The following is an 18,077-nucleotide window of genomic DNA, read 5'->3' as shown; positions in this document are numbered from 1 at the left end:
AATTGTTTCTCTTTTCCCTTTCTAGGAACGAGATCTGTTAAAAACATTTAAAATTCCAGTGGATACTTTAATAACTTACCTGATGACCCTAGAAGACCACTACCATGCAGATGTAGCATATCACAATAACATACATGCTGCAGATGTTGTTCAGTCAACCCATGTCCTGCTGTCAACCCCGGCATTAGAGGTAAATTATGCTTCAGTGGGAAAGAGACAAACATGAGAGAAAAGGACATACTAGGACTCTGTGCAACTAAATGAAAAAGATTTTAGTTTCTGCAGTGCTTTTTGAAAAGAAATCTTGATGTTTCTTTCATGCATTACACTCTTTAAAAGATACTTTCTGAGGATCAAGGTTTATTTGCCAACAAATATTGTACAGAACGTATCACATTTTTCTTAAAGTCATGATCTAATACTTGCATATTTGTGCTGTCATAACTTTATAGCTTGTTCTACAGTCTCATTATTAATTGCCTCGTCTTCCATCATTATTTCACTTTTGGGACTCCCATTAACTACAGTGAAATTGCTTAGAAAAGATGAGGGTAAAGTGGGTTTTACTCAGTAGAGCCATTTGGTTTTTGTTTTGAATTTGTGCATGCTTGTACTGGTTCTGGAAGGCTATTTGGCTATTTCTGTGTTTATTCTCAAGCAGATTGGAGCACATGCTAAATTTTCTCTGGATTATCTAATTTTTTTTAAAAAAGTGCTAGAGGTGCAGCCCTTATTACATCAAGCACTGACATATCCCAATGAAGTGCTGGAAAAAGGGCAGGTAAAGCAAGCAGGTGAAAGAAGGCTTTGTCCTCATTTTCAAGGATGGGCTACATTTTAATTCCTTTTCATTGCAACCAATCTTTCACATTACTGAATTCCTCGGCTCTACTTTCCTCTTAATGGGAGGGCCATCATTGGATCTTAACACAGTTGTCAAAGATCTCAGGAGTTCTCTTGAGAAAGATTTTCATCATCTGCAAAGGAACACGAGACTATGTTCTTAAATCGCTCTGACTTTACTAAACAGCTGAACTGATCGTAAGGTGCTTTTTTTTTTTTCTTTTTTTTTAATTAATCAGCTGTTTCTTATGGCCTTGCTCAATGAAGCTTTGGGAAGTAAAATCTGCCCAGTGCCATTGCTGACTTATGTATTTCAGTGTTGTTGATCAGTTATGAAAGCCATTATACAACTTGAAAGCTTGTGACAGCAGGAGCATGGGCTCAGTAACAATGGATCCCTTGCAGTTCTCGCTTTCTACCTTCCTCATAATCTCATACGGAATAAAAATCAATAAATGTTAAGTAAAATATTTTAGTAGTTTATCATCATTTCTTCTCACATCACTGAGGAGATGTTCTTTCTTCAAGTGCAGGAATATGTGTTTTTTGTGTAACGTAGACTGGAATTTTTAGATTGTATTTCTACTATAAATCAGAAATCTAAATCTGTAGTTAATGATCTAATAAACATGGATTTATTTGCAGACTGAAACTGAAAAACACTTCAGTTATTGAATTTAGTGAAGCTGTCAGTGTGAAATAAGGATAGTTTTACTTTGGCCAACCTTGAACTTACGGAATTCTACATGACTGATGATTGACAAAAGGTTTTTTTAACCTATATGTAAAATATATTGAGATTCCTGATGCATTTCAAATGTATTTTGCTTGTTCAGTGAGATCTAGATTCAAAGTCGAGTTTTGGGTTTGTTTTTTTTTTTACTGAAAACAGTTTTTCATTTATTAGTGATTGTCATTTCTGTTTCATGGTTTTCTAGGCTGTGTTCACTGATCTGGAGATTCTTGCAGCAATTTTTGCCAGTGCAATACATGATGTAGATCATCCCGGGGTTTCAAACCAGTTTCTTATCAACACAAGTAAGTTTCATGTTCAGTGGTTTTCTCAAGAATTTGCTGCAAAATCTGCACTTAGCACCTGAAAAATATGGAGTTAATTCCTTGTTTGTTTGCATCTGTACCTTCCCTCATTAAATAGCTAGATGCTTGTATTTAAAACTGGATACTATTTTATATTATCTGTCACTTTAGACATAAAGTACACATAGTACCCACTAGCAAGAATTAAGATATGAACTATAATTCTGGCACTGTTTCAGTGTATTGGATATTGTCTCTTTCCTGGAAGTTAGTTAGTTGGTTTAAATTAATTAGATAAAGTTGTAGAAGATAAAGGAAGATTAGATGAAATACAAAAAAAGAAAAAAAAAAAAAAAAGAGTGGTTATGTTGGAATCATACATTATGACCAAAGATAGCCATACTTTTTTTAAGAAGTATAGAAAATAAGTTTCTTTTTAGAAAACAGATCAGCAAGCCTATCTCTGCCTCTCCCCAGCTGCTGTACTTATTTTCTCATCTTGGCACAGTCATGCCTCTCGGTCTGAATTTTCTCAGCCTACCCCTGGAAACTGTAGCAAATCTCTTTTTTATCTGTGTAAATTGTACTCTGTGTATGGAGGAAAATAAACTAATGAAATGAGACCCTAATGCCATCTCCAAATTTGTTGTTGTTCATGGCTGTTCTGTGCAGCATTGCATGGACTCTTAATCTCTTTTATCTTCTGCTTGAAAAGCACTGTGAGTCTCATTGAGTACAGCAGTGGCATATTTACTGAATGGCTGCTCTCCACAGTGTAATTTGCTTTGATTACAGTGTGGGTACCACACCGTAGGTCAGTGCAAGTTCCATCTTAAAATATTATTTATTTTGACATCCTTTGTCTTCTCCTTTTACTGACCCAGAAATACAAAATTGAAAATAATACTAAATATCCAAGCACATAAGAAGAAAAAGCTACATAAATAAAAACATACATAGGGTTCTGTGTTTGACCCATGCAGTTTGCACATTCATAGGCACTGTCATTTTGGCACACGGGTGAATCTGTTCCTCTGGTTCTAAAATAGTATGACCTCATATCAACAGGATAGTCTGAAGAAGGGAGATCCTGTTCTGACTCATTGCTGCTGTACATTCAGATAACACCTCCAGTCTAGCCTGCATCTAATTTTATTTGCCTGAATGGCCTGAGGGCTATCCTGTAGTGAAATTCAATTTGGTGACTAATCTACAAGGTGCAGGAGACCTTGTGTTGGTAACAAGCGCAGTTCAGCAGTGTGGTGCAGAAATGTAGTAAACCAGGCGTTGTGCATGAAACTGTGTGATGTCCAAATTCTTTCATTTTTAATAGAAATTGAATCAGGTGGCTCTGAGGTGCTATGTGGAAAGTTTTTTTTTGAATGTTGTTTAGATTAGCAGTAAGAATGGCTAGATGAAGGAACCAGAATTGCTATGTAAAACGTGAGTTTAGGCAGATGGTTGAAATTCAGCTGAATTAGCAGTAATTTTGGTTTAGCAGCTTAGAAGAAATGTCCTGTTCATCTCAGTTCAGCTTTTGATAGAGAAGGCTTTTATGTAAATCAAGTAGTGTCACCAGATGGAACTACTGTTGCCAAATTCAAAGGAAACAAAGGGATTTTTGTCACTCGAGTTGTTAGATGTATGAAGAAGAAACCATATGAGCAGAGACAGACAAAGACCATCTAATTTAGGTTTGTTTAGGTATATACTAACTGATGTTTTCAATGAGAGCTTGAGAATCAGTCACCATATGGATTATATACATACAAAATTTCTCAAATCTGAGATTTTCCTAACCTCCAGAAGATCATTTTCTTCCACTTTGGTTTAGATTTTCCAATGCAACTTAGAAAGTGTTAGCATTTCACTAAGAACTGTGCAAATATGTAAGCTTAATTCAACTTCAGTTACCTTAATTATGTACTTATTTCCATATTTCACATTATTCTTTATAATTATTTATATGTGATATTTTTAAGTATTGCTTCCCTTTTTCAAAATTTAAGGTCTATTTACAAAATTGTCCAAAAATATGATCCCTCAGAAATACTATTAAAATATAAGCAGATATGGATTGTATTAGAGACAGCATAGATAACTATTTGATCATTTTAAGCTTGCCCTTCCAGGCAAATAGTCTTGAAGCTTATAGTGTGCTACAGAGTTTACCAACAAGATGAACTTTCTTCCATTTCCACCTCCATTACATAGTTAAACACGTTTTAGCTCAGTCTGTAATTCCAGCCCTTCTGAAGTAGTTCAGCAATGTTTAATGCTTTGCAGATGGAGCAGCTTTCAGGATGCGATTTGAAAGGAAAACAAACTGCTACCTGTCCTCTTTGTAAGAAAAATGACAAGTAGGCGAGCTATATAAGTATTCTGTGAAAGAGATACAATTTGACAAATCTGCTTTCTTTTTCCTTTTGCTATTACATTTTTGCTACCATCAAGATAAGGAATGGTAGAGAAAGATTCTCCCAATTTATGAGATCAATAGGTTCAGAACAAGTGAGGAAGACAGCAGGAGAATACATAATGAAACTAATGAAATCTGAAGAGCAGGGCTCTTATAGGCACCCCATTGAGCCAGAGGAATTTTGAAACAAAGCTGCGATAAAGGAAGATAAAGAGACAGGGTTTAGAAAAGACTTGCATAAGACTTGTTAGATTTCAGATAGAACAACTGTAATAAATAGAAATTAATGTCAGCACTTCACAAGCACAATTGTATAAAAAGTATGTCTTTTTGATGATAGATTCATTTTCAAGCTGTGTCTTAAAACAAATGCAAGCTGGCTGTGTGGTGTCCCTGTGTGAAATCTAAATCTGTGTAGAAAATTGTCTTAACTGCCTTTATTTGTCAAAGCTGACTCTTCCGACTGTTTGTATGTGGCTCAGCATTGCTAAGAAGGGGTATGAGCTCCCCTTGCTTCTGCAACTACCTGGAGTGACTGACTGAAGAACACTTTTGTTAGAGATAGCAGCGTTTCGGTATCAGGAGTTAATCATACTCAAATATGAGACAGTAGACAAGTCCACTGCTTGCATTTTCAAACCACACAGAAATGTATGACTGTCCTACAAGCCTCCTCTACAAACGTCCTGTTCTCGCAGACTAATGACCCCTAGGCCTACTTATGTGAGTGCCTTAGATAACTGCAGAAGTACATTGGAAACCAAGATACATGCTTTTTGCTTGGTCTGCAGCAAAGCTTCAGCTATGTAGTCCAGATCTGAGTAGCTGATAGATACAACTTCACTTAAATAATTGAATTTAGCATGCATGGAGGCAAGAAAGGCAGGACTAGAAGAAAAAACATTAGAATGTGTTTTAGTTTGTGCATTTTTTGTATACTATTTTCCATATTGTTTCATGTGTATATGAAAAGGTATTCTGAAAAATATCTTCCTTGTGTTGTTTTCTAACTCACCATTCCAGCACACTGCACTACAAGGCTGGCTTTTTTCCAGCATACTTTTCCTTGATTTGTTAAGATATTCAGTTAATTCTGTAAGTTTTGGTCCAGTGGGAACTACAGGAAGTCTGTTACTGAACGCTCATCTGTAAATCTTGTCAGGAATGTAATGAGTTTGAAAAATCATAAGGGATTTAGTAGAAATAAAGATTTTAGTAACGTACTACCCTATGACTGTTATTGCAGATTCTGAACTTGCCTTGATGTACAATGACTCATCAGTACTGGAGAATCATCACTTAGCTGTGGGTTTCAAGCTGCTACAGGAAGAAAATTGTGACATTTTCCAGAATTTGACCAAAAAACAGAGGCAGTCATTGAGGAAAATGGTCATTGACATTGTGAGTTCTGCTTTAGATTCTTTTTTTACTTAGGGCAAGTGAAATAAATGGTAAAACACAGTATCATTTTACATGTTGTTAGATTCATAATCAATGAAATAAAAATTTGAAGTTTTATTCTGTGTTGTCCAAACAGAAGTAGTGAGTTTTTTTCAATTTGAATTACTGACTCTACCTTTTTAGAAGGTACACAGTCCTGGTTCAAGCTGTTTCACAGTTCATATCTAAGTCTGCTATTACATCATCATAGTTAGAAATTTTCTACTGAATTGATGATGGACACTAGTGGCACTTGGGACTCAGACTTCTGTAGTATATTCAGATTCAGATACAGAAGTTACATTTTTTCCCTGAGAATAGTTTGTTGCTGCATCCAAAGGTTTTTTTAAAGTCAATAGAATAATTTACCTAATACTCATTTATCCTTTCTTTCTCTTTTATTGTTTATTTCAAGGTCCTTGCTACAGACATGTCTAAGCATATGAATCTTTTGGCTGATTTAAAAACTATGGTTGAAACCAAAAAAGTGACAAGTTCTGGTGTCCTCCTTCTTGATAACTATTCAGATAGGATTCAGGTAAGAAAACTCATCTTCAAATAGTCATTTGCATTAACTTCTGTTAATAACTTTTGCCTACCAAACCTCCAGCATGGGTTAGATCAGCTGTCCATTTTCACACATTTTACAACTCATTCTTTTCCCTCTTTTGACTTACATGTTTCTTACATGTGACATATTCCATTACATACTGAGTGATAAGGTGGAAAAGTACTTCTGGACTGGTTTTGGTTTTGCCCTACCATTCAAATTATCAACATCTCATTGGTCTTTCTTTGAAATATTTTCTCTCTCTTACATAGGCAGAAGCAGCAGAAGTGAGGTAATTCATAGCTATTACTGCAAGTGTGAAAAACATCCAAATACTGAGTTTTGCTGTTCAGAATAAATCTTGCACTACATGTATTTTCATGATTCTGCTTCACAGCCGCCAAAAGTGTAAATGGAAAAGGAACTGTTTTTCTTCAGTGTAATAACACAGCAGGTATTCAATCTATTTTAGGTTCTTCAGAATATGGTGCACTGTGCAGATCTCAGCAATCCAACCAAGCCACTCCATCTCTACCGCCAATGGACAGACAGAATAATGGAGGAATTCTTCCGCCAAGGAGATCGGGAAAGAGAGAGAGGAATGGAGATAAGTCCCATGTGTGATAAGCACAATGCATCCATAGAAAAATCACAGGTAATTGATTTGGTATTCTTTTCTTGGGAAAAGAATCTTCAGAGCCATTCTTTATATTTCGATATATTTCTGAATGCAGTATTTCTTCCCCTCTTTGCCCCCACTTCTCCTCACAGTTAATTAATTCAACTCCTGTGTAGCAAGTGAGGGGAGCTGAGGTTCTTACTGTGGAAACAGTGCATAGCAGTGTGCTTGCTGAAGGAATTCCATCGCTATCGTGATCTGCAATAAAGCACTGGCTTCAGTAAAGAATATTTTATAGCTGCTCATTTAGGGTTTCTTCCAAAAGCAGAATCAAATATAAAACAGCTGTTTGGCTTGCTAGATGCAGTGGAATCATTTGCAAAGAATAATTACTGTGAAAACAAATCCTTTCCAAGTCTATATCCAGAATTCTGAATGAGGCATCTGAAATGCTAAAAGATCCTGTTCTCCGCGTAGAACAGCATGGGTTACTTTCAGACACCTTTCAGACTGCTGTGTGTCTAGCGTCTCTTACTAGAGTTATCTTTCTCAGACATTATGTTCTGTCTATTTTTGACTGCATAAATACCCAAAGCTTCTATGCAGTAAATAGATTAAATGACAGTGACTTACATGCATGGTTTATTATTTCTTTGTGAATAAGATCTCATCCTGATTTTGTACTACTTGAAACAGGTGGGCTTTATTGACTACATTGTTCATCCTCTGTGGGAGACATGGGCAGATCTTGTTCACCCGGATGCCCAGGATATCTTAGATACACTGGAAGACAATCGAGAATGGTACCAGAGCACAATCCCTCAGAGTCCCTCTCCTGCACCTGATGACCAGGAGGAGAGTAAACAGGGCCAGACTGAAAAATTCCAGTTTGAACTAACACTGGAGGAAGATGGTGAGTCAGACACCGAAAAGGACAGTGGAAGTCAAGTAGAAGAAGACACCAGCTGCAGTGACTCAAAGACCCTTTGCACCCAGGATTCAGAATCTACCGAAATTCCTCTTGATGAGCAAGTAGGGGAAGAAGTAGAAGAGGAGGAGAATCAGACAGAAGCTTGCGTAGTAGACCATTCTTCTGACATGTAATAATGAGGACATAGCTTGTTTCTTTCTTGCCCTCTCTCTTTTTCTTCCTCTTTCTCTCTCTCTCTGTTTTTTTGTTTTTGTGTGTCTGTGTGTGTGTATGTGTGTGTTTGTTTGTTTGTTTTTTAAATTAGGTAATGGTTTCTAAAGTGTATGTCATATGCTATCACCATGATCACAACTCACTGTCATCAGCCAGGATGTTTGTTGATCAAAACTGACCTTGGTGACTCAGTTTGGCACTCAGGAATATTGTAACCAGAATCTTCACTTTCATTGCATCAGAAAGCAGGGGAGAGAACTTCGATAAACTATGTTCTAATAAGTTCTCCATTTCGCAGATTTGATTAAATAAAGCAGATTTTTCACAGGAAAATGGTTCACAGGTTTTCACAGGAGCACCCCCTGAATGCTGGTATGCTTTGGTAGTTTTTTATTTTATTTTACATCCCAAGCTAAGCATTGGATAATGTTCATCATCAGAGGAAACAGACAGAAAATAAACTGAGGTTCCAGCTGGAAAAAAAATGCACACAAATGATGGGACACAACATGAATCGGTATAAGACGAATCTGTTACCAAAAGGAAGATGAGCTGTGGAAATTACATGATTTTCTAAATTCACGTCTTCCTGATAAGTGACTGAAAAAAGTGTGACACGGTGGGTTGCACTAAACTCTGCATTTTGTATAATATGTAATAGTGATCTTTTGTAGAGCTAACTTTTATTATTAAATGTACTGAGGTATTATATTTAAACAAGAACAGTTTCAGATTTCATCACATTTTTTTTCTCAAAGAGTAACTTGTAAGTTTTCAGTACAAATCCGTGCTACACTGGATAATATTTCTAGGGTTTTTTTTTTCCTTATTATTTTGCACCTTAGAATTTCATGATAATATTAAGTTGTAAGAGTTTATTATTTTTTATATTAATGAGTTCCATGAATATCCTTTATGCTACCTAAAACTCATTCAGTATGATGGCATTTTTTTGTTGTTTTCATTATAATATTCCCAAACATATTAGAGGAAGTTTTGCTGTTGTTCTCATAGTGGCCTGATCCTGGCAGTTCTGTCTTACTACCAAAAGTGGTTTTGTTGATACCAGCTGGACCATTAAGATTAACATTTGCAGGAGCAGACACAGTAAGAAAGATAATGAATTGTCTTTTTGATGTAAAGACTGCTTTTCTGTCTCTCTGAAATACAATTTCAGATATTGTTTTGCATGGGAACTATAGACTTCTAAGTCAGCATAGGCTAATACAGTGTTTGGGATATTTATTTTGGCAAAGGAAGTATTACTGTAATGTTTCCAATTCTGACTCTTTGTATTTTTTTTGTCTGTTAGCTATCTAGTCAAACCATTTGCTAATCTCTGACATACATACAACACAGAAATCATGATTAGCATTAGTTTTCATGTTTTTGTTGCCAGAAGAGCCAGATCCTTCCTTTGTGTTAATAGTTCTAAGTAAATGAGCAATGCATTATGAGAAGAGGGGTAGTTTACATTATTATTATCTCAGATCTTTTCATTCTATATAGAGCTTGCGTGAGGGAATTCTACTTTCAAGTCTAATTGGTACTGAAAGCTTTTGTTATTTGGAAAACTCAGTGAAGTTAGGAGCTCATATTTGTCATTTTCCTGACCTTTTGGGTCATGTGAAACAAAATAATTTTGTCTGCACTGCTTTGCACTTCATTAAAATTGTAGTTTTGACTAGGGAAAGAGTTGCCTGGAGAAGGAGCAGACTCCCACAGTATCAAGATCGAAGGCTCTGGAGAGACCTCATTGTGGCCTTCCAGTACTTGAAGGGAGTGTATAAACAGGAGGGGGTACAGCTGTTAAAAAGGGTGGATAGTGATAGGACAAGGGAGAGCGGTTTTAAACTGAGACAGGGGACATTTAGGTTAGATATTAGGAGGAAGTTTTTCACTCAGAGGGTGGTGACACACTGGTACAGGTTGCCCAGGGAGGTTGTGGATGCCCCATTGCTGGAGGCATTCAAGGCCAGGCTGGATGTGGCTCTGGGCAGCCTAGTCTGGTGGTTGGCAACCCTGCCCACAGCAAGGGGGTTGAAACTAGATGATCAACCCAGGCCATTCTATGATTCTCTGATACTATAATTCAAGATTATTTCTTAACAAAAGAAAATATTATCAACAGTTATTTCCAATTTGGATTCATTTTGTAGGAAAATTGCAAGATATAAATACAAGTGCTTTTTGTTGTTGTTGTTGTTGTTGTTGTTTTAAGTGTCTGAAGTCTAGAATAAGAACTTGTTTAAAAAGTATTGGTTATTAGTTCAGCTTTTAAATGTATTTTGCATTCTCCTTTATCCAGGTCAAAGTTTTCTCTACTTTAGCCCTCACAGGGCTTTAGCACAGATGATGATGCTGAAGGAGGAAAGAGAATGAAGAGAACTCATGTTTTTTCATGTTTTGACTTTTTTGTTCTTCATCATTTCTTCTTGATCCACCTAAAAGTCTCCTCAGTCCCCAAGAGTGCCTGGAACTTTAATAATGGAAAAGCAATATAAATTCCAAAATAACCAGTAAAACCTGAAAAGGTTTTGTATCTGCACAAATTGAAAGTAAATGAAGAGAATAACACCATATTGTGAGATATACACCCATACATATGGACAATCACATGACAGAAAATGATATCATTTCTTAGAGATGGGGATATAATGCACTGTACAATCTTTTTTTTTTTCCTCTTTTGCCAAAGTGTGTTTTAGCATTGCGCACTGCTTTAAGACAATACAATTTACAAGTGGCTTTATGTGTTCTAAATATTTTTGCCATAAGAAAATGCAGTGAGTTGGGTATTGAGTGCAGCGGGGGGGAGGGGGGTAAGAAAATTCACATTGCTTATAACAGTACGCTTTAGCTTGCAAGTTACTGTACTCAGTAATGCTGTGTTTGAATTTTTAATTGTTTTGTGTCATTGTTAAAAATTATAATGAAAAGATATAGATAGAACAAACAGCATTCAGAAGTTTAAAAAACTTGAATGAAATGGATTTTACAGAAAGCTTTGACAGTTCTTTTAAAATACATTATTTATTTTATTTGTGCCATGCATTTTTCTCACCAAATGACCTTACCTGTAATACAGTCTTATTTGTCTCTGTTTACAATTGTGTATTTATTGTAATGTACATACTGTAATGTTAATTGTAAATTATCTGTTCTTATTATAACATCATCCTTGTCTGGGTGGTGTTGCTATATTTGGAAACTCTTGGTGAGAGAATGATTATTGTGTATACATTTTCCTTGTACATTTTTTTCTCCTATAATATATTCTGTGTCACCTTAGAGCTTGTTTATGGAAGATTGAAGAAAAGTATAAAGTACATAAAGATATATCAATAAAATTAAAAAAAAAAAAAAAAAAAGCTGCAGGTCTTTGGTCCCAGGGCTGTGCCTTAACTTCAAACAATATTTTCTTATGTTTTGCTGCATTTGAAAGTAAGGTAGCTTTGGGGATAGGGCTGGGCATATCTACCATATTTTTAGTTGCTAGCTTATGTGGTTACTTGTGTGAGCTAGTTTGCATGATACTACAGAGAGCTTTTATCCATAAACATGCTGGAAGCTTTTCCAGACTTCTGGCAATATAATTGTATTGCCTCTCTGATTATCTTTTTACAGGCTATCATCAGGGATCATTGCAGCCATTACTTGCTACTAAAAAAACATTGATGCTGTATTTCAGTACTGAATTGTGCTGAACAAGCTTTGGAAAGCATCTCTAATAAGAATTTGGTTTTAATGCATATTTGCAAATGAAACAAATGGAACTAAATGGGGATAGCTCATATACTTGTTTTTTTAACGATCATCTAATACTCTTTATTTATAGCACAAATTACCACTATATAAGCAGAATCAATAAAGTAGGACAAAAGACAGCTTCAATCTTGGAAATGCTTTCCAACACTAATATTAGTGTTATAAGCAGCCAAAGCTTTTATTTTGTATAGATGTATGTAAGGCTTTGTACAGGTGTGTATAGCATAATGCACTAGATCTATAGGAGAATGATAGGCCTCTAGATCTTTTAATAACACTAGTATTAGGTTTGCAGGTTGGACTCTGAGCATCTCTTGCTGTTTGAGTATCACATTGCTCCAAACTGTGTAGGACTGATAGCAATGGATTTGCCAGAGCAAGGTAAATACCTCTCCTCATTCCAGTGATGCCCAGCCCCTGTAGCATGTGACCTTTCGTTAAAAGGAGGGATTCTTTTTCAAAGGAAAACAGAACCTCCTTTTCGACACAAACTGTAGATTTTAGCAGCCCTGGCCCAAAGGAAATGGATTGCTTTCATTTTAACGATATAGAAGGGACACTATAACAACAAAAATCCTGAACAACGTTTTGTTATTAATTTGGGGATGTCTTGAGAGTGGCAACTTGTGTGAACATTGCACATGACAATTCTTTCACTGGTTTCTTAGCCTGTCTTACAGCATATGGGATAGTACTGTACATCAATACCTTCATATGAAATTTTTATATGCAATGGAAATAAAGCATGTGTTGATTCTGCCTAGTTACCGTATTTGATTTACTTTTGCAAGTTTTTTTGTTTGTTTGTTTTTGTTTTTCCCACTTACGTATCATAGCTGTGACATCTCAAGAAAAAGTATTTGCCAGAATAATTATATTGCAGTATTTTTCTGCATCATACTAAATTATGGGTAGATAATAAAAAATAAATGTGGGGGTTTATCACATGATAATGTGATAGTTCATGAAGTCTAGTCCAGAGAAGAACTATGCAGTTTCTAGAAAAGCATTCAATCTCAATTTTCATGAAATTTTACTATTTACTTCAGTTGCAGAAGAAGCATATCCCAAGAAAATTAAGTGTCAGCTTTAAAGGAGCTAGGAGGGTAGGGGTTGCCTACAATAAGCAATACATTGCAATAGCAGTAAGGGGGCTGGAGAAAAAATAGCATATTGTAATTAAATATTGACCAGACAATCTCTGCTCTACATGAATAAAAAGATTTTTAAATTAGCTTCATAAATGGCAGCTCTTGTCCTGAAGAAGAAATACTGCAGAGCCACCATTCTTAATGCTCTTGAAGTGGTTTTCATAAGCCTTCCCTTGACCAGAGTGATTTTTGGGAGTGGAGATTGTTTGCATAATTGAAAATACAATGGCTGCTCTGAAAGTAATGCACCTATTTTATGATGTTGGCTCATGATGTCAGAGACAGATGTTGGAGGTATGGCAGTAGAGGTTGAACCTTGCAACCAGTATTCCGTTAACATGTTGTTGCTGTGTGACAGACGGTTGCAAAGGGGCAGTCTGACAAAATGGTGTCTGACATGGAAGTGCACATGGAGCTAACGTTTGTCATTTGACTCCTCCATGTGGAATAAATGGCACCCACTAACATTCATTGATGCTTGCTGAACATTTATGCGGCCCAAACAGTGGAGGTGAGCACAGTAAGGTGGGTAAGGTGCATTTCAGTGGTGGTGACAGTTACAGAAGGTCACCCCTGCTGGTGCAGATTTTGATGGGTGTGGCATGCAGGCTCATGTTCATGGCTGGTGAAAATACGTAGCTCATGGTGGTGGCTGTGTTGAAAATAGTGTTTTATAGCTGAGAATTTTCCCTATATCCTGTTATCGTGCTCTTTGTTGTAGTTTCCATGGAAATAATGAGAAATTACTTTCAGAGTAACCTATGTACTTTTGAATTAATAATTTAAAAAATTCTTATCCCCATTCTTGAGACTCTTAGATCCTCCCTTGGATTTGGAGTTGGTCTGCAAGGAGTGCAGCTGTTAGTACTCCTTTTGAACCAGACTTGGTTGGCAGAGGAGGCTGTTGGTCTGGGCTAAGAGGAAGGAACTCCATAGAGTGCCGTGGGACAGATAAAACAGGCTGTGCTCCTCACCCATGCCTTGCCTGTCCTCACACATTCTCAGCATCCCCTGTAGGAAAATGCATACAGCATGGCCAATATATGGAGGGGAAGAAGGAAGCCCAAATTCCTGCTATTGAAACCTCTTCAGTCAGGGGCTTGGGTAGCACACATCATGCAGGTGAGAGCCTGAAGCTGGCAGAGCAAGCCCACTGCTTCCCTCGCTGCACTGCCTCTGACCTTGTGTGTGGCAATAGTAATGCTTCAGATGGACAGGTGAGAGCATAACCAAAATGGATCCCCTGCTTCCTGCAGTCAGCTGTGGCTGTGGGACCTGAATGTATTTTTGAACTTGTGACTTCTCTGTTTTCTAGGGAGAGAAACTGGCTGAATAGCTGCAGCATTGTTTGCTCATTTTCTGCTGCACTGAAAGCAAAAGTCACAGATGTTATCAAAATCTTCATTTTAGTTTAGTCTACAAGGTAAAGAAAACGTCCAGATTGCTTCAGTCATTCTGGTTGAGAGACCTGCAAAAGTAATAAAGGAGAATAGGATGTTCAAAGAGCAGAGATCAGAGTGACAAATTTGGAGAAAAACCTGGGAAGAGAGAAATATGTTCAAACTAAAACAGTCTCATCCCATCAAAGGTGATCCTGTAGCTTGGACATGGACATGCTGGAACTGAGTTTGACTTTGTTTTATCTCAGTTCCCCAGGCACAAAGCTGGGTTTTTTTCTTCTCACAGAGGAAGTATGTTGAGGTCATTGGAGCTATTGTGGTAATTAGAACTATGTGAGTGCTTCATAGACATTCAGAAAGTCATAAATGATTCTGATACAATACAATTTAGCAGAGGTTTAAAGAGTAAAAATGTGAAATTTGTAGTGCAAATGTGCAAATGACCCCTTAGCACTGAAAGGAGGAGAGTGACGATGTAATTGGGTACACAGCCCACAGTGAGAGCAACAGATGCTAAGTGCAGCTCTGTCCTGCTCTAACAGCATAGTGCTGACAAGTTGTGCAGATGGCAAATGAAGATCAGAAGGTTCCACACTGCAAGGCTGACTCTAAGCATTAGAACTCTAGCCTCCACCAATCTTACCCAGTGCCCTCCACTGGGGCTGTGGAGTCAGACGACTATGATGGCAGCATCCCTACCATGCAGTTGAGACTATTTCTTACCTGAAGAAGCCTGGAAAAGAAAATGCAGGTTATGTAGCACATAGTGTATGCGCTACGTGGACACGTGTTGTATATGCAGGGGACATGGCATACAGCAAGTGCCTATGGGCCATTGCTACATAAGTCCAGACAGAGACAGCTAAAGGTGGTTTAAAAGCATCAGTACCTTCTGATAGCTGAAATTCTTCAGAAACAGTACACCAAATCTCTTACAGATTTATTTGGACTGATCAAACCAAGAGCCGTGTGTTACCCACTGTGTTCTCAGACCATGGTTGGTGCTTTATACTGCTGCCAGGGGCAGACTCCTGAGCCATGGTGCTGGCTGAAGCTCCATCCCATAGCTATCTCCACTTTGATGCAAGGTACACTTGAATACAGAGAAACTGGGTCATGTCCCTCCTCTGATGATGGAAAATGCTGCAGCATCTGATATAGAGCTGCACACACAGATGGCTGTGCACCTATAGCTGGGCACTTCTCTTTGACACCTGTGTTATGAGAAGATCCTACAAAAAGCTGTCCTCGGGCTTAGCATGTTTGCCATTGAAGAGAAGGAATGAGAGGGACAGCCTGTGCGAGGTGGTGCTGGCTGACGCAGCTGCAGAGCAGTGCCACTTGTAAAGCTGCATGCGAAAAGAAATGTTAGAGAGGGAATGAATGGGAAGCTATTTGGTAGTGTTGAGGATGTTAGTGGAATAAAGATGTTCAGGATATATAGTGCTATGCAATTATGCATTTTGAGGAAAAAAAAAGGCAAAGAAAAAGTAAGTTATTAAAAATCTGGACTCTTGCAAGATTCAAAGAACACGACATTTATTTTACTGAAGAGAAAGTTAGGATTTGGTTTGACCATGTGGGGCCAGAAACATGATGGCCGCTGATCTGTTCACCTGGTTGGCAGGGCAGCCACTGCAGCACACAGCTGCCCCAGTGGGGACCAGGAGCTAGGCAATCTCAGCCTTACAGTAGAGCATTGTGCTGCACTTGCGGTGCAGTGCCAGAGGACTTGCTTTTATGAGTGTTTATAATGATAAGTGCAATTCACTTTGTTTTAGGTTTGGCTGACAATGGGCTTGTTCTTTGCCCAAATGGTGGATGTAAAAGGTAGCGGAGACTGCTACTAGGAGGTGGAAGGGCGTTCTCTATCACAACACTTTTCAAATGATAAAGCAGCAAGGCCTTTTATTGCAAACTAGCAAAGCATTTTCTTCACAGACAAGTAGCTTTCTCTTTCTATTTCTAATAACAGCCTCCAATGTGAGCTGATTTTCTCATTTAATCTTCATTGTTCTGCTCCTTCATGTGTGTTTGCAGGAGAGAAACGGCACTGGATTTCACACTGGATTGAGCAGCACAAGGCAGCCTTTGCTCCGAGTGCCCATGTGGGTATTTCCCCTGCAGAAAGGGCTCACGTGGAGGGGGAGGACTGCAGCACTTGCACCATCGCCACGTGCTGTTGACTGCAGTGGCTGTGTGTCACTCTACATTAGCATCACAGCAGTGGCCCTTTTTTCCTCAGCTGGAATAAAAAGCAGGGCATGTGCACGTGTACTTGTAATGAGCAGAGCCCCAGGCAGCAAGGCTGTGGTGCAGTGAGGGTTGGCAGCCTCCTGACCTGCTCACGAGGCTCCCCCAGATGAAATTCTTAGAGGAGCTCCCAGGTTTAGGGTCTGCCACCCACACCCTGCAGTATCCCATGCCTCGAGGGCATCCCCAGGAACAAGGAATTGGTAGGTGGGTTTCTATTCTTGTGCTTCTCTCTCCTGTCACAAAATATGTCTGGGTTGGCTTTCCTCTTCCTCCCATCATCAGGTAATTGAGTTTGATGGGGTTGGTCAACACAGATGCATTCAGACAAGGGAGAAGTTGACTCTGCCAGTAAAAAGGATATGTGCAGTTCATGGAGGCAAGCTCCTGCTCTCTGCTCTTGCCATATGACTGTGCTGTGTGCACCAACATGTGCATGTCTTTTTCTTACATATACATCAAATCACTGCAAGTGGATGGCCTCAGCAGCTCCCAGAGCCTGTGTTTCATGTAATACTCTTCCTCCATCCCAAAGGAATGCTGCTAAATAATTTATGAATGAGCTGTGCAGCCTCTTGCACTGAGGGCTCAGGCATTCCCTGCAGTCAATAACTCAAGGATGTTGTGGGCAGTTCCCTGGGTTTCTCATTCTCCTGGTGATATGCTGATGATAGCCCTCTAGATAATCTGCTTGCCCAGGAGAAGATGATAATTTTGCCTTTTATCCTGGAATGGGTCACAGCATGCTGTGTTACTGTTCACCCACATCCTGCGTAGCATGCTTTCACAGGCTCTTTTTTCATGAAGTGATCACTGATCATAAAAAAGCCACATATTACTTCCTCTCATAGATCCTACAGAGCCAATTCTCTTGTGTCTTCTCTCCAGCTCACAGGCTCTAGTGGTTGTTCTGATATCACAAGCTTCTGGCTGAGCCTACACCAACATGGGTAGAAACACTGGTGGGTTTTATTCTCCTTTAGCTTCTCCTCCCTTTTCCTCCCCTCCATTAATCTTAGGAAATAAGGACCTTACATATGGCAAAATTCGGAAATTCGGCTGATGTGTTCAAACATTAATAACAGCCATAAAGACAGCCGGTGTTAGTGCCTCAGCTGTGTGTCCTGGGAAAGGGGTGTAGGGATTCCATTGCTCACTGTTAGCAGCTGTCTCTACACAGGAGAGAAAAGGACTGCTTTACTACAGGCATCCTTTCCCTGGTGAACACTATCCCTTGAAAACTTGTAATGTTTTCTGGTGTTCCTAAATGGATGAAGTCCCTAATTATGCAGCAAGGGGCTAGGTGCCCACTGGTGTGGGGAAAGGCATGGAGCAGGGGGTACCACCATGTGAACTGTTCAGCCATAGCTCACTTTCATTCAATTAAACAAATGGGTGTCTGAGTGTGGGAGCATGCTTAGGATACAGCACATGTCATCTGGGTTTATTTTA

General features: G+C 38.5%; 1 protein-coding gene across 10 annotated transcripts in view; it reads left to right on the top strand.

The window, feature by feature from the left end:
* PDE4D (phosphodiesterase 4D) overlaps window positions 1–12,584 on the top strand; it is a 594,225-nt gene extending 581,641 nt beyond the window's left edge. For 9 of the 10 annotated variants that reach the window (XM_085213713.1, XM_085213712.1, XM_085213710.1 and 6 more), the window contains 7 exons: window positions 26–190; window positions 1,782–1,881; window positions 5,547–5,701; window positions 6,156–6,278; window positions 6,763–6,945; window positions 7,606–8,009; window positions 10,362–12,584. In XM_085213713.1, the coding sequence (XP_085069839.1) occupies window positions 26–190; window positions 1,782–1,881; window positions 5,547–5,701; window positions 6,156–6,278; window positions 6,763–6,945; window positions 7,606–8,009; window positions 10,362–10,383 (1,152 nt within the window). In that variant the 3' untranslated portion in view covers window positions 10,384–12,584. Of the gene's footprint in view, window positions 1–25; window positions 191–1,781; window positions 1,882–5,546; window positions 5,702–6,155; window positions 6,279–6,762; window positions 6,946–7,605; window positions 8,673–10,361 lie in introns of all 10 variants that reach the window. The other variant, XR_014880554.1, reaches the window with a different exon arrangement.
* Window positions 12,585–18,077: the final 5,493 nt, after the last annotated feature.

The sequence above is a fragment of the Meleagris gallopavo genome, chromosome Z (assembly GCF_905368555.1).
Source record: "Meleagris gallopavo chromosome Z, MGAL_WU_HG_1.1, whole genome shotgun sequence".
Taxonomy (NCBI): Eukaryota; Metazoa; Chordata; class Aves; order Galliformes; family Phasianidae; genus Meleagris; species Meleagris gallopavo.
Note: the sequence above shows the minus strand (reverse complement) of the source record. Positions and strands in the feature narration are given on the sequence as shown.